Raw genomic sequence first — 17,038 nt, 5'->3', positions numbered from 1 at the left:
TCACTCCCCATTTCACTCTCTTTTTCCCCTCACACACTCTCCTTCCTGTTGCTGCTGAATCCCACACATCCCTCACTTTTGGTTTGGGGAAGAAAAAAGAGAAGGAGAGAGAAAGAGAGAAGGGGAGTGGGAGGGAGGGATAGGACCAGGGGAGCACTGCAGAACCTTTTCCCAACATCCTGCATTGGGAGTACCAGAGGCCACCATGGGAAGGGAGGACCCTCTCACAGCACCACTGAAAGTGCTTTTTGAGGAGGGAGCCCCAGAGCCACTGCTCCTAAACTTGTGGGTATTGGAAGCAGCTGGGAGGAATGGGGTAACCCCAGAACCCAGTGAAGAGCAAGTCCCATGTGGCTAGTACATATCTGTGTAAGGAGCTTGCTGACAGGGATGTAGTTTACGATGAACCTTGGGAAAGGACTGGGAGACTGATAAAGTAGATAGGGAGCCTTTCACTTCTAGTCACCATTTCATATCCAGAGGAGTTTGGTAGTGGGCAAAAGACATGACGATCTGAATGCCATGTGGTGGCCTATGTGAAATGAGTTGATGGTCTGAGTCCATATCAAATGAACAAGTGTCAGTATTCCAAAAACTATCACTACAACTCAGAGGATTTCTGAAACTATCAAAAAGGTGCCAAAAGTGGTTACTGTGATGTGAATTCCTATGTACTAGGAAATGGACTGATATCAACTCATTTCACGAAGGCTACAAGACAGTAGGTAATCACATTCAGGCACTGCCACCCTGATTTTGAACTTAAACCAGCAACCTACACGTGAAAAGCTCTATATCCCATTATTAGAGACAGCCAGAACTCCAGAATTTTTATTCTTTAATCTGCATTTATTAGCTTTTGTGGCAGAAAGGAGCTGAATTTTTCTAAGCAAAAATGATAACAGTAAATGTAAAAAGATAACAGTTGTAAAAAGTTTAAATGTCAGTAAACTTCTTTTCCTATGGCTTTATGACCCTATTTTCCACTCTCTTCAATCCTACTGCTTATTCCTGAACTTGTTAATTGACTAACTCACGGAACATTCTCATCTGAGAATCTGAAACTTTATTTCCAATAAAATTAGCTTTGGCACGCCTCAGGATTTTTCTCATTAATCTCAGAACATATTTCAGCAAAGCAAGGAGGTAGTATATGAGCTTAACAAGCTGGCCTGCCCCTTAGGGACTGGAGGTAGCTAACTGTAATTACAGAATGAGTCACATCTGGGAGAAATCAGGGTGATTGCCCTATAAAGAATGTCAGGAGGCTACAATGAAGGAGAGAAGCCCAGGAAACTGTAGGGAATATCCCAAAACCCAAGGGAGCTATGACAGAGAGGAGCCCAGGGAGCAGGAGGCTCCTATGGAGAAACATGGATGGAGTTTGGGACCAGAAGTTTGGGGGCCTAGAGGCCAGTGCAGGAGGCTAAGCTCCAGCTAGGAAGAGCTAGAAGGATAGCTTGTGAAAACAAACTGGGACAGAAGAGGAGGTCTGGCTGAGAGAGAAGACACCAGAGCGAAGTATGGACAGTTATATAGTAATGGACTTTATTTTGGGACTCTGAGTATTGTTAAGAACTGGCTTTTGTTATGAAAACAGCCCCAAGCAGGGACTGTTACCTGCCTGAAAGCCTGTTTGCAGCTGTTCAGAGGCCTGTCAAAAGGGGCCCAGTACCTGCAAAGCAACTCCTGGCTTGGTAAACAACCACCTGACTACAATGAGGAATAGCTTAAATGAATTGCTCATCCTTGTGTCTTGCACTGTAATCTATAATAATCACTCTGCTCTCCCCTCCTGCCAAGATGGGTATGGACAATATTAATTCCATTGAATTGTTCTATAATTAAAGGAATAAGAACTGAGCCACGTCTACACAACAAAATTATGTCAACCAAAGTTGCGGCGGCGGTATGCCTCACTTGTGCATGTGCACACGATACTATTTGAGTTGGTGGCGCACATCCTCATCGTGAGCATTTGCATCAATGCAGAGTGAAGTGCAATGTGGGTAGCTTGCCCAATGTCCAACTCATCACCATCCCGCATGGGGCGTATTGACAAGATTTTGCGATGTCTCTTGGGGCTGAAACAAATTGTGCAGGCATGACCGACTGGTAGCATAGGTTCAACTTCCCATAATGCAGTGTTTTTCCATCCCATAATTTCATGTGCAAACCATAATATTTCCTGCCTCTTTTCAAAATGCCTGCAAACTGACGTGTTCCTCCTCGCAGTCTGCCATCTCTGACAGAAGCATGAAGCTTGCACAGCTCTGCACTATTGTCATGAGTAAGGCTATGTTTTAGTCACAGGTATTTTTAGTAAAAGTCTTGGACAGATCATGGGCAATAAACAAAAAGTCATGCCCTGTGACCTGTTCATGACTTTTACTAAAAATACCTGTGACTAAATCTTACCGGCTGGGAGGGGGGCGTGCCTGAAGACTGCTGCCGGGGGAGAGAGGGAGCATAAGGCGATGCTTCTGCTGGGGGGGGGCGGGGCAGCCCAGGGCCCTGCTGGAGAGGGGTATGGCCTGGGGCCCCTTGCCACTGCTGGTGTGGGTGGCCCATGGCCCCGCTGCTGCTCTGTGCAGGGAGCCCGGGCTGGGGGCAGCTGGTGGCCCCACTGATGTTCCGGGTGGGGAGAGGCCAGGGCCCGCCCTGCTGCCGCCGCCACTGGTCTGGGTGCAGGGTGGCCCATGGCCCTGCCACTGCCCCTGCTCTGGGAGCGGGGTGGCCTGGCCCTCCCCGCCAGCAGTCCAGGCAGGGGACGGTCTGGGACCCCACCACCGCTGCTGGTCCAGGTTGGGGACAGCCCGCGGCGCCACCACCACTGGTCCAGGAGAGGACGGTGCAGGGCCACACGACCACCACCACTGGTCTGGGTAGGGAGCAGCCTGGGACCCTGCCACCACTGCCGCTGGTCCCAGACTGCTGCTCCAGGGCAGGGCCAGGGTCCAGCTGCCTGAGGCTGCCAGAGCAGCGGCTGGTGCAGCTTTCCCCCAGGCTTCCCTAGGTGCTGGGGTGGTCCTGGGGTCAGACATACCAGCACTTCAGAATTCACAGAGGTCACGGAAAGTCACGGAAGCCATGACTTCCCGTGACCTCTGTGAATGATTCACAGCCTTAGTCATGAGCATTGCAAACACAGGGCAACTGATCCTGCAGTATTTGTGGAGCTATGGGGAACATGATTTCTTGGAGGCTAGTGGAGGCTAGATTGCTGTGGAACATTGAAAGGAACATGTTGGTGGCATTCATGGAGTAGCTGCAGATGGTGGAGTGATGGTTCTGGGCCTGAGAAACAAGCTCTGACTGGTAGGATACATTGTCATGCAGGGTTGGGATGACAAGTAGTGGGTGCAGAACTTTTGGATGCACAAGGCCACATTCCTGGATCTGTGTGCCGAACTTGCCCCAGCCCTCCAGTGCAGTGACACCAAAATGAGAGCCATGCTGACACTTGAGAAGTGATTGGCGATTGCACTGTAGAAACCTGCTACACCTGTTTTGCAAACAGTCAGGAATCAATTTGGAGTCAGGAAATTCACCACAATTGTCACGGAAGTGTGCAGGGCCATTAATCACCTCCTGCTATGCAGAACTGTGTCTCTGGGCAATGTGCAGACCGTAGTGAATGGTTTTGCAGAAATGGGGTTCCCATTTGGGGTTCCCAAACTGTGATAAGGTGATAAATGGCACCCATATCCCTATTTTAGCACCAGACCACCTTGCCACAGAGTACATCAGCAGAAAGGACTACTTTTCTATGGAAATGCAAGCGCTGGTGGATCACCGGGGATGCTTGACTGATATCAGTGTGGGCTGGTCATGGAAGGTGCATGACACACACATCTGACAACACACAGGACTGTTCAGAAAGCTGCAAGCAGGGATTTTCTTTCCCAACCAATGGATTATCATTGGGAATGTTGAAATACCAATAGTGATCTTGGGAGACCTAGCAAACCCCTTTCTTCCGTGGCTCATGAAGCCATATACCAGCCACCTCGACAGCACCAAGAAGCACTTCAACTACAGGCTCAGTAGGTGCAGAATGACAGTTGAATGTGCCTTTGGTTATCTGAAGGGTTGCTGGTGTTGTCCGTTTATGAAATTGGACCTCAGTGGGGAAAAAAATATCTCAATGGTTATTGATGCCTGCTGTGTCCTGCATAATATCTGTGAAGCAAAGGGAGGAGGGGTGAGTTGCTGCTGAAGTGGAGGTTGGCAGTGGTGTGGCTGTCTGCTGAATTTGAATGACCAGATATAAGGGCTATAAAAAGAGCTCAACATGGAGCTGTATGGCTCAGGAACATTAATAATGAGCCAGAGCAGTATGTGTTTCTGTAATGTGCTCTACCAGACCTTGTTCTTTAGCAGCCCAGTATGAATCCTGCAATGAGTGCTGTGTGCATAAGAATATAACCCTGCCAATGCATCTATTCATATTGTCTGAGAATGATGTTATTTTCTATGGCAAAAATGAAGTAACAGGAAATTTGGGGGTGTCAGATCTGTTCAGCACCAGCCAATATATGTTGTGAAATAATAAAGATGAATTATGTTCCAAAAATATAATTTAATTCTGTAACATGAACCAGGCAACTAAAGCATATTTAGAACTTCATAAAACTTAATAAATTAAGGCAACACAACTTATGAGGGGGTAAGAACAGTCATTTCCATTTCAGGTACACATACACCAACCATGTCTTTTTCACAAGTCAGCTCTTTTTGTCTTTAATGCCCCCTGAGGTGGTGTGGTAGGGGTAATGCAGCGGCCCCTGATGTCATGTGGAATGTTGAGGTGGGAGGTGTAGGGACGTCCTGATGCTGAGTTGTCTATGGGTTGCAGAGTGGTGAGCATGGGATTCTTGGACCTGCAGGTCTACCACAGCATCTCTGTTTGCTGCCTGAAGGGCCCCATTATATTCTGGTGATGCTCCCTTTCCTTTTCTTGCTTAGATTCCCAGGCCTTTTTCCTCTCCACTCTTTCCATTTCCATGCTGTCTGCAGGGGTCAACCTCCATGCCCTGGTCTCATTCTCTGATGCAGCACAGGCTTGCAGCATCTCCTGGAACATGTCAACCTGAGTTATTTTCTTTCTTCTCTTTATCTGGTTCAGGCCTTCTTTCGGGTGTGGAGGGGGAAACCCTCAAGGCTACAGTAGCAGCAGCTGCAGATACAACCCAGCCTGCAAAGGCACCATTGTCAGTGTATTCACAACAGAAATCAAAACTTAGGATACTGAACTCACTCCCCTTGATCCCCGAAAGTTGTAAGCACTACATTCTGACTTCTCCTTGGGACTGATACAGCATGGTGCCAGTCACAGCATCAACCATGGTGAGTATGGCTCTGGGGAGAGGTGTGAGGGGTTAGCTCACAGGCATAAATATATGTTTATAGGCAATGGGGCTGAATACAAGCACGGTTTTCCACAGGTAGTGGTGATTTCAGCTGATATCTCACTCCTGAGGGTAAGAGAGGCAAAAAACCACAGCTGCTGATGGTGTCCTGATGCTGCCTGGGCCCGTATGCTGCTAGCCTGTGCACTGTAATGGTGCTTGCTGAAGTAATCGCTGAATGATGGGGAAATCTCCTACCACAGTGGAAGAAATAAGACAGCCCTCCCCAGCAACCTTCGGCAGAGGATTGCAGAGTACCGCCATGAAAGTTTCATTGAGATCTCTATGGAGGATTCACAGGACATCCCAATGCACATAAAAAAACTGCTCTGCTTAGCTCCCTCTGCCTAACTTCCGAGGAGAAAGAAAAGTAGATAGTAACTCTGTCTCTCTTGGTTGTTTCACTACCTCTTCTAGCACAAATAAAAAAACAAAAACAAAGTAAATCAACAGATGTATCCTGATACTTTGGGGATTCCATCCCTGTAATTTCAAAACAAATGGCATACTTACCAAAGGTTCCTTCCCCTGCATCAGACTCGTCCACGCTCAAGTGTCAGGACTGGCTGGACTGCGCTGTAGTCAGAAACATATCTTGGCTCACTGCGTGGCTGGATCCCCTCTTTCCCCCCTACCATCACCTGTGCCCCATACTTCTCTTCTTACTTGTCCACCTCTTCCTTCTTGCTGTTCATGGCGGAGGCTGTGATTCATGCTCCTCTGAAGCATCCACAGGGCTCTTGCGGATAGTGGTGGGGTCTCTGCTGAGGATGGCACTCAGCTCTTTGTAAAAGCAGCTGGTCTGCAGTTCTGCACCACATAGATTGTTGGCCTCTCTTGCCTTCTGGTATGCCTGCCACAGCTCCTTGGTTTTCACATGGCACTGCTGCTGGTCTTTCTTGTAGCCCTTCTTCTGCGAGTAATCTGCTCAGAGATATCAATGTTGCTAGGGCTGGATCAGAGCTGTGCCTGCACAGCCTCTTTTCCCCACAGACTCGGAAGATCAAACATCTCCTTTGTACTCCAGACAGGAGCGCGTCTGCAGTGTGCAGCTGCCATGGTCAGCTGGGCAGTTGCACACAAAAGTGGGGAGCTGCTAGATGTGCTTGCCAAGCTAGGCAACCAGAACAAGGAATTTAAAAAAATTGTGGGACTTTAAAGATGAGGGGCAGCCACCGGGCCCGTGAGTAGCAGAATTCACAGCAGTGACCAGAATGGTCACTGTTGGGCATTGTGGAACAGCTCTTGGAGGCCAGTAACCATCAATGTAAGTAACACAGTATCTACACTGCTATTGCATCAGCCTAACTACATTGACCGTGATGCTACGGCACTCGGAGAGGTGGTGTTATTAAGTCAGTGTAGCAGGGCAGTTGTGAAATTTAAGTGTAACTGCATCCACAGCTAGGTTGAGGTAAGCAACCTTGCCTCGACCAAACCATGTAATGTAGACCAGGCTTGAATGTGTATAGTGCAGTGATGGGCAACCTGTGGCCCATAGGCCACTTATGTTCCATCAGGGTAAGTTGCTGGCAGGACACCAGACTGTTTGTTTACATTTGCACAGCTGTCCACAGCTCCCAGTGGCCCACTATTGGTATAGTGCTTCTGCAGTTCACTGTAATTATGTGTAATTTTGGGGTGGTGTTAGTAACATGTTTGTTCAGCAACTGAAAACAAATACAAATAAATGTGTGTGAGTAACCCTGAAATAAGAAACCACACTGTGTGGAAGAGGCCAAAAATACAAACCAAAACCAGAATGAAGTTTCCCATGTCCATGTAGGGCTACCTAAACTTGTCTAGTGAGGCTAGCGGCTACATAGACTGCACTTAACTGACTTAAAATGGAGGAAATTGCACCCACCTGCACCTTAGAGTTGGAGATGAAGCTTGGGGTGATAACATACCCAAACACAGCAGCTGTCCTTTTAATCCTTAGTAACCTCTGCAGCATCACATGAAAGGGACCTGAGGTGTCTGTCTATTGTACACATGGGCTGCAGTTTTAAGACTCTTGGTGAAACTGGAGATAAAAGTGAATCCAAGTAATGAAAAATTCTGAACAGTGCTGTATGGGTATTTAACTCCTACCCCAACCATGATTCTCATGGGCTTTGATCATATCATTTTGGGGGGTTATTTTGTTCCTGCCCCTTCCTGTACTCCTAGAAGGCTGTGGGGGGCCAGAGGTACTTCCCTCAGCACACAGAATCATGTGCAAGACGCAGAGCCCAGAGTAGGAGCAAAAGGCCTGGAAGATTGCAAAGGCAGGGGCTTGGCAGGGATCCTGGGAGCAGAGGCAGCTGGGGTGAGCTGTACCAGGAGTAGGTCAAGTGCCCTGGCTGGGCTGGGTAGCACTCCAATGACCCAGGGAGGCTGGTTTGCTGTCTGGCCTGGCCCAGCCCTTCCTAAGATTTCTGCCTTGCTTCCCGCTCAGGCTGGGACATTACACCCACGTGTGGCAGTGGCTTGGCCACGTGAGGGAGGGGCGGTCACATGGTGTGTAGTGGGGAATGCTTGGGGTGGCCGTGCCTGCTTGAAGGCGAGGCGGGGGCCTGTCGGTGTGAGGAGGGAAGGAGTGAGGGGTTGGGGTGAGTGGAAGGGGGGGTGCGCTGGGGAGGGCTGAGCGGTGCGCTGGGGGGAAGGGAGGGATGAGGATGCGGGAGTGGATTTCCTCGCCTGGGAGCCAGGTCCTGGGGAGCTGGGCACGGCCAGGGCCGCTCCGTCAACCCCGCAGGAGATGGCGCCCGGAGTGGCCGCCGCCGCCGCCGCCGCCGCCGCCGGGACTCGGGTCTCGCCCTCCCCGCGGGGACAGGGGCTGCAGCCTCCCCGCCCGGCGCTCCGGCGTAAGCCCGGCCTGAAGCAGCTGCTCGCTGCGCTGGGCCTGGGGGTTAGGGACAGGCTGCAGGGCCCCGGGGAATGGGGCGGGGGGCTTGGGCCCGGCGCAGCTGGAAATGCCGCGCCGCCGGAGCTATTGCATAGGCGGGAGAGGGAAGCCTTCGGCCGCCACCCGCTGCACAGCGAGGTGTTCGTCCTGCTGTGGCTTTGACTCAGCAGTCCCGGGCGGCGGCCCCTTTAAATGCAGAGCCTGGGGTGTGATAAGTGCGCGTCTCTCTGCTGCCCCCTCCCCGCTCCGCCGCAGTGACAAATCCGCTCGCTCCTGCCCTGCCTCCACCCTCTACAGCGCGCAGCTCCGCACCCACCGCGCCAGCCCGCCTCTCTCCGCCGGGAGCCAGAGCCGCTGCCCACCGTGCGGCCGCCCGCAGAACCCAAGGAAAGAGAAGGCGAAGGGGACAATGGAGGTTCCGCGCCTGGATCGCAGCGGCATGAGCAGCCCCACCAGCCCCTGCGAGGATGTGATCAAGAATCTCAGCCTGGAGGCGATTCAGCTCTGCGATAGGGACGGTAAGTCTGGGCTCCATAGGGCTAATCCTCACAGACGCAAAATGCTGCTGCCCGCTGCCCCATGGATGCTAATACAAATTAATCTCCATGTCGTATGGTCCGTTGTTACCCCCCATGTATTTGTAGGTGTAAGCACCCCCCATACACACGCGCACACACCCTCCTGCCTTTGGAGAACAAAAGAAAAGGAGAAGGTTACACCTTATTGTGGGGAACCCACCCCTCTTTGAAATCTTCCCTTACGGTGCAGTGCTTTTGCCTATGGGGCTGTCGGCTCCGCTGCTTCCCAGTCTTGCCCCCATACATTAATGTACGTTGTGGGTTTTATTCCAAGAGAGATATTAAAGAGCTAGGGGTAGATCTGCAGCAAGATTCGGGGTCTAGGTACTGGATATTGATTGTAATGATTTTTGTTAGCCATGATTGACGCTGAGGCTCAAACTCCTTTGTAGCGTTTTGTATCGTAGGGTAGTTCTTGTACTGAACATATACATAGGCGTTTGCTAGCTTTCGTTGTCTAATGCAGAAACTTGTTGCCAATTCCTTTTTGTTTTTGTTTTGGAATAATAACGTATAGAAGGAACTAACGATCTGTTTCTGAAAATGGGGTTTGGAGTGGTAAAGCGAAATTGGGAAGGAAGGAGGGGTTTCCATATTTCAGCACCATAGACAGATACAACCTTCAAGATTCCGGGCAGTGATTCAAAAATTGCCAAGCATCTGCACTGAATTGGCCTGGTACATCTGGTAGAATGTATGACTGATGCTATGCATTTTGTGTATTAATATTAAAACCTTTGTTCTGTACACAGAGTTCTAAGCCTAATGCTCAATAGAATTGAAATAAACAGATGTGCAAGCTGAGGAACAAAATTGGTATACAATGTAGATAGATGTGCTAAATGGCATAGCTGGACTGTTAAACAAATGAAGTTTTGTTTTACAGTGCAGAAACAATTTTAAGGATTAGCTGAGTTGAAGTAGCCCAAACAACTATAAGGTTGTAATGAGGAGCCAGAAAGGAACAGTTTATATACTGATGTACAAATACTGCAGACTAGCAATTAGAAGTGAGGTTAATATTAATTATATACAGTTATGTCTAACTTCCAAGAAAGACATGATACTAAAACAACAACAGAGAAACTTGTGTTTAGAAAAATTACCTGAGAGTATTATCTTGCAAAGCAAAATTTAGTCTAGTGTTCAGTTATCTGAATTATTCTTGTCTCTTCACTTTGACATAAAAAGGCATAAATAACTTTAACATAATTTGATAGTATTTTTCAGTTTAAGTGGTGAAAGAACAGAACTGAATTTGGCTTATTTAGTGACTTCACTGAACATTTGGGTTATTATGCTAAGAAGTTATACTGCTTGGATTAATTTAACTTTTTTTCTCTACGTGGATATGTATTTTGCAGCATAATTACTGTAGGTATCAATTGATTATGGAAATAATCATTCTGATTTTCTTTAGTATTCTGTTAAAAGCATGCTGCTGTTGAATGTTTCAGTACTTTTGATTTAACTAGACTTGATTGTCTCATAGTTGAGGATTTGTAAAGTCTTGATTTTTAAAATGTTGTTAAAGAAACTGAGAAGGTATTTCAATAGAGCTTTCAGTTACTTTTTTAGCAACATAAGAAATTATTTTTGTTTACGTATTTTAAATTCAAGATCGAATGTGCTACATTTATACCTAAATCACTGTTTAGGGAAACTTAGTTGTAAATATATGTGAATGGATCACAGATAAAATAAAGCTTTCGTTGTATGTTGATAGATGGAGCAGCATACTGTGACAAAATTAACTCTGGCAGGTACAATTTCCCCTTAATCTGAAGGAATAGATTGCTGTTGTTTGGCAAAATACCCTTACATGTGATTCCCTATATTGGAAATAAATTACGTAATCTTTAATTTTTGCCTGCCCCAAGCTAGGCTTATAAAGTCTGCTATGTTAATTGCTGCAGTCTTCTAATTGATTTAGCACACTGTAATTAAGCAGTGCTCAATTTTTGTGGAAGAGTCTGGGGCAAACTAGCAGATCCAAAGAATTAATTTTTTTTTTAATCAAAGAATTTCCAGTTTAAACTGTCATCACTGGAAAACAACTTTCACTTCTGTAGATTTGGTTTTACAAGCTAATACCCATGCATATTAAGCCCCAATATGAGACTGGATCATTGCTTCACGCAGTACAGATCTAAATTTTAAAAAGATGCACCTGCATGGGCCGTGTAAAGTCTGCAATTGTGTGCCTAATTGGGCGCAGAATTGCACTTGAACATACTTTAGTATTTCCAACAGGTGGCACTTAAAAACCAAAAATTCATGCTTTAATGTGAACGCAAAAACAAGTAGATGAACCTGGGGACACTGAGCTGTGTAGTTGAGAGTGCAAGAACATATTTAGGCATCTAAATTGATACCTATATATAACCAGTGCATTTGTGTGTATACATATTATTTATGATTTATCTTAATGCACCTTCTTGTAAAGCTTTTGGTGCTCAGGGCGAAATGTGCCCCCATTGACGTGAATGAGGGGTTGTCAGACAGTGTCTTACAGATAAACATAACTTTGAATCCTTTAAAATGTCTTTTTTTTGGTATGAAAGTTGTATAAAGCTAAAAGAACGGGCATTCTTTTTTTTAAAAAAAGTGTGGAAGAAAACCTATGAAAAACAGAACTATGCCTGGGTCAGCTAGAGCATAACACATTAGAATGCTTTTGCAATTGCACGCCTCTAATGCCTTTTGCCAAGGATTTGTAGACAAGACCTCAGCGTAAGGACTTTTTTTCTCAATAGTCATGCAAAATGTTCCCTTATTTATTCAGTTTCATCATTTTACCATAATATTCCTCTCCTCTCCCTCCTTGTTCGTCTCCCTCATTCCTGTTTACACACTTCAGATATGTGTACAGGCAGTCCTCAGACTTACGACACAATTGATTCCTTACAATTGCATCATAAGTCAGAATGTCGGAACTCAGAACCGCAATCTAATCCATTGTGGGACTGAGCATCGTAAACTTGAAACCTGTAGTCAAAAGTTGAATCAAGGTGTCTACGCAGAAGTGTTGTAAGTGCCGTTCGTCATAACTCAAACATTGTAAATGTGAGGACTGCCTGTAATTGGTTATCAACTATATTAGCTGTCTTGTAGCCAAACTATACATATTTAGCTCTTTTAATCTTTCCTCATAAATTGATCCCTTCACTCCCCTGCTCATTTCTTTTACTCTTCTCTGAACTACTTCCAGTTTGTCTTTAAAGAGGTGCCTGAACTGAATGAAATATTCCATGTATAAACACAGCAAGCCACATGGGGTATGGCTGCACTGCAGCTGGGAGTGTGCCTCCAGCCCAGGTAGACAGACATGCTAACTCTGCTCAGGTGGGCTTGTGCTTGGGCAGCTTGTCCATGCTGCAACATCCACACCACTGTTTTTGGCATGGTATCTTGAACAGAGCTAGTGTGAGTCTCCCTACCCAAGCTGGGAGATGTGACGCTAGCGACTAGATGCCAGCTCCTGCCCAGGCCTCACTGAACACTTATGAATGCGTAGCTAGAAACCAGTGTTGCTTACCTGTGTGAGCATTACTAACATAAATACTAGATGGTAAGTTGATTAGAATGAGTTTAGTTTTTTATAAACTGCTTGTGGAATACTGTATGTATTGTTCTCACTCAGCTATACCCTGTGTTATACTGTGATACCTAGCATTTGCATTGTAAACCTGTGACTATGTAACTCATCAAACAGGGAAAAAGCCTTGTGTAATGCAGATGATGGTCTGTAATAAGATGTTAAATTCTGTCCACTAAATGCAGATGAGCCATTGTGCGAGGTCAAGGATAAAAGACTTTAAGTGCATTCCTGCCCATCCCACTTCCACGAAGAAGGGATCTCCTTGGGAACGGTTTCTGTTAGCTTGATGTATTAGGGAAGAAGATATAAAAATGCCTCACAAGGAAAAATTATCGTCTGTTTGCTGTTTGAACTCTCTTAGGGCCTGAGACACTAAACTAAAGCAGAGATCCCTAGGTTCAACCTGGGTCTACCCTGACAGACATTTTGAATGGACAGCTTACTACATCTCTGTCCTCTTTAGGAATCATAGATGGTAGTTCATTTGTGTGTATATGTTTATTTGTTTTAACCTGTAAATGACTCTCATTTTTTTTCCTAGTTTATAAATCTTTAGACAGTTTATTTCAGGATTGGCTACAAGAGTTGTCTGTGGTGTAAGATCTAAGGTACCAATTGATCTGGAGTAAGTGACTGGTCTCTTGGGACTGGAAGCAACATGAATATTTTGTGATTTTTGGTGTAAGTTACCACTTACTACAAAGTCCAGCTTGCCTGGGTGGCAAGATAGACTGGAGTGCCCAAGGCACTGTCTGTGACACCATAGTAAAACTGGCATAGTGATCCAGGAGTTCACGTTTGTTCCTGGGTTGGTGAAATATAGACCATACCACCAGTTTGGGGTGTCTGCCCTGTTTTTGACTGTCTGCCCTGAGACAGGCACTCGCAGTTGTGAGCCACTCCAGACAGCGTGAGAGGAGGGTCTGTCCCAGCTGCAGTGTAGACACATCCACAGAGAGGGTATGTCACTTCCCTACTATCTATGGGTTCGCAGCTCAGAACTGCATTGTTTTTTTTCTTAGTATGCAAACTTCTGTCTAATTTCTGTACACTATTTATATTTAGGACTTGTTAATTATTAATACTGCTTTCATATTTCTCCCTTCCACTGAGTATGTTTATTTCAGATTATTTTTTCCCAGATGTATTATTCTGCTTCTTCCCTAATGGAATATATTTTGTTATTTTCTGCCCACATTTCTAAACTCCTCAAGTATTTGCAACTCCTCCTCCTAATTTAATATTATCTATTTATCTCACTAATGTTCCCTCTCTTCCAGATTATTAAGTAAGATGTTAATTAAGACTGGAACTAGCTATAAGCTCCGTGGTACCCCATTAGACATCTGACCCCATTTGACACTTTGCCGTTTATCCTTATCCTTTGTTTACTGTCTCTCAGCCAATTTTCAGTCCTTGTATATGTGTTCCTACTGAGTAAGATTTCATGAGACATGGTTTAACAATTAATCATTTTTGGGAGACGGCATCTACTGCCTTCTGCATTTGGAGACCAAGAATCTCAAACCACCCCATAAAAGGGATCTTGGATGATCACTAGATGTCTTTTTGTTTTTTTAATCTTTTAAATGAAAGACAGATGTGCCACTCTCCTCTTTTCTATCTGTCTCCTACTGCTTGGGCATCTTATCTCTACCTTTAAATTTATCTCTTTACTTTGATTATACGTAACTACATATCTGTTATAACCTCCTCCCTGTTCAGCCTCTCTGCCTTTCTTGATCATTTAAACTTGTGATATCTTTTCAACATTTTTAATTTAAATAGCTGAAAGGCAGAAGTACTTTTCTTGGGCAAGAGAAGCATCTTCGAACACATCTTCTTGATCCGGACCTCAGGCTTGCCTCCTTTGCACATGAACTTGACATGTTTATGCTATGCTCTCTTCTTCCATCTTATACTGATCATATTCTAGGCTAACTTAAATGACTTTACTGGGGTTATTCTTGGTTTACACCAGTGTAATTTGGATCAGAATCTATCCCTACATGTATCTAAATGTGCATGTCAACACTTTTTTGATTTCCATCACTGGTAAATCTTTATTCATGTTCTTATTGCCTCTTTCTTTGACTGTTGCAGCTGCTTTCTTATTAGCCTCTGAAAATCCAGATCTGTAGACTCTAGAATGCGCAGAATACTGTTACCTACCATGTAACATGTGCAAAGAAGTGTGGCTACATCACGGTCTTCAGTCCTCTCCAGTACCTCCCCATTCCTTTTAGGATCTAGTTCAAGTCATACATGGTTTTTAATTCTTTCCGTAGACTTGCTCTCACCTATCTCGCTGAGCTGGATTTTCCATTAGTCCTCTCCCTTCCCTCTTTGCTCATAATACTACTGTTTTCCTCTCTCCACTCGATTACTTCAGACAGTCTCGTGGCCTTTGGGGGTTTCTCTATCTCATTAATTTTCCATCTGATCCTTTTTTCAAATCTGGAAAGATCTCTCTTCTCATTTGCCTGTTCCTCTTCATTTCCTTTCCTCCTTATTATGAATGATTTCTATACAGTATATTGGACTACAGTTTGTATGACAGGTATTATACCCTGTTTCTATCCCCTCATGCTAGGGACAGCTCAGGGGAGTGACACCAGGGCATCAGTGTAGGGAAGAGGACCAGTCACAGGAGAAGGATATTTAGAGTTGGATCTCAGCTGCACTGTGCTCAGGCTGGGGCAGGTGAGATGTGGGACAAGGCAAGCCAAAGCTGCTAAGCAAAGGTTACCCCAGCAAACATTAGAAACACAGGCTGGAAGGATCGCTGGGCCCTCTTGCTGTGCTCCAACATACTCCAGAATGCTGCATATGGAAAAGAGGTAGGAAATGGGTGATATAAAGTAGTGTAGCCAGTGTCAATCAAGTACTTGCTGTGCTGGGCGCTCCTCAGCTGTCTGATTAAGGCAGCTTTAGGTCCTCTCTGTGCTACTGGAATGGTGTGAAGAGGACTTAAACAGGACTGACCCATTGCGAGTGGGAGATATGTTTTCCAAAACTCCTTACAGCTGGATTTTTTTCTGTCAGTCCACAAGGTACAGTGGGTTGGCCCATTGTGCTGCCAGCATACATTGCCTTCTGTGTTTTGTGTGAACTAGAAACCCACATTTAATTCTGGCTGAAGAGACCAGAATCAACCATAGATTTACTTTTCATGTCCCTGAGCATATAATTCACAATCTGATTTTTCCTAATATTTAGGAACACATCAGACGTAATTGTGCCATCATTGTTCCAATAATATACCACATATAATACTTCACTGTTGCAATTGAAAAGAATGGATAAAATAATTATATTGGAGTAAAAGAAAAAGCTTTCCCAATGTCAGTTTTTGAGGTTTTTGTACTATATTTTGTTATGCATTGTCTCACCTTTTATTTACCTTGAAACTCTTTCTTTTAACATGTTAGGCTTAGTTAAAATTCATTGTAGTGTTTGCAAGTGAATCAATTTTCACTGTGGTGCTTGTAGCTGAATTATTAATCAATTTTATTTTATTGTTATCACAAAGTGTTCTTGTTTTATTTATGCTTCAATGCATAAGCTATTTCTCCTGGATGTTTTTAAAAACAACCATTGGCTACATTGTTTTTATAAACTACTGAAGTCTTCTCTGAACCTTGCCACTTTTAGCTAGTAATTAAAAAGCGAACCCATAAAGCTAGTTTGGTATTACTTTTTTACTGCATTTTTCTGTTGTTTTAAAGGTGCAAGTATTACCAGAACTGCTTTCTCTCACCTACTGTTTAGTATTGATTGACATGAAGGTTATTCTGTGTTCCACCAGTAGGTGGAGACATCTGACATTTCATTTGCTTTGTCTTTCTTTTCACTTTCCTAAGGGTCTTTCTATTCTCTTTCCCAAGTCTGTTAGTTTCTTAGAACAATATGGCTGTATGGTAGGGTGACCAGGTCCCTATTTTATAGGACAGTCCCAATATTCAGGGCTTTTTCTTATATAGGTGCCTATTACCATCCACCCCTGTCCCTTTTTTTCATACTTGCTATCTTGTCACCCTACTGTATGGACACCATCTGATTATCTATTGGATGTGTTATATATGTCTTTTTACTTCACTCTATCATTCTGTTTAGGGAATATCTGGGGTTTTTAATGTTTGGTTTGCAAGCATGTAGGCATGGAATACTTTCCAGAATACAGGGGTCTAATTATACATTTCTGTGCATCTTGTACAGCCATTTACATCTGTACAAAGTAAAATGCTGCCATTCTGTTTTGATGTAAATGGATTACACAAGGTGCAGGATGGAAGAGAATCAAGTATACTTTCTATTTTTGTATATTCTGTGTTCAGCTTATTTCGGGTTTGTTCGCTGGAAAAGGGACATACAGTAGGTAAAGTAAACAAAGACCTCAGTCTTTCTACTGAGGCTGTCAGTCCCAATGTCACTGTGTACTGGTTGAGATGAAAGTGTTAGGCCAATACAGAGAACCTAAATCCTTTGAGGTCATTCTGTTTTTCCAGCATATTTTAGTGTCTGTTGTTTGCATAGTATGAAATGTGAACTGGAAAAT

The 17,038-nt window shown here is 44.8% G+C and overlaps 1 protein-coding gene across 2 annotated transcripts in view; it reads left to right on the top strand.

The window, feature by feature from the left end:
- The window catches only part of PHYHIPL (phytanoyl-CoA 2-hydroxylase interacting protein like), a 90,729-nt gene that overhangs the window by 27,914 nt on the left and 45,777 nt on the right, over positions 1 to 17,038 (top strand). Inside the window, exon 1 of one of the 2 annotated variants that reach the window (XM_030569832.1) lies at positions 8,601 to 8,819. The exons of the other annotated variant lie outside the window; for it this stretch is intronic. Coding sequence (XP_030425692.1) covers positions 8,711 to 8,819 — 109 coding nt within the window. The 5' untranslated portion in view covers positions 8,601 to 8,710. Of the gene's footprint in view, positions 1 to 8,600; positions 8,820 to 17,038 lie in introns of those variants that run through there. 2 annotated transcript variants of the gene reach the window in all.

This window comes from Gopherus evgoodei, chromosome 7, assembly GCF_007399415.2.
Source record: "Gopherus evgoodei ecotype Sinaloan lineage chromosome 7, rGopEvg1_v1.p, whole genome shotgun sequence".
Lineage (NCBI taxonomy): Eukaryota > Metazoa > Chordata > Testudines > Testudinidae > Gopherus > Gopherus evgoodei.
This window is presented reverse-complemented; position numbering and strand designations above follow the sequence as displayed.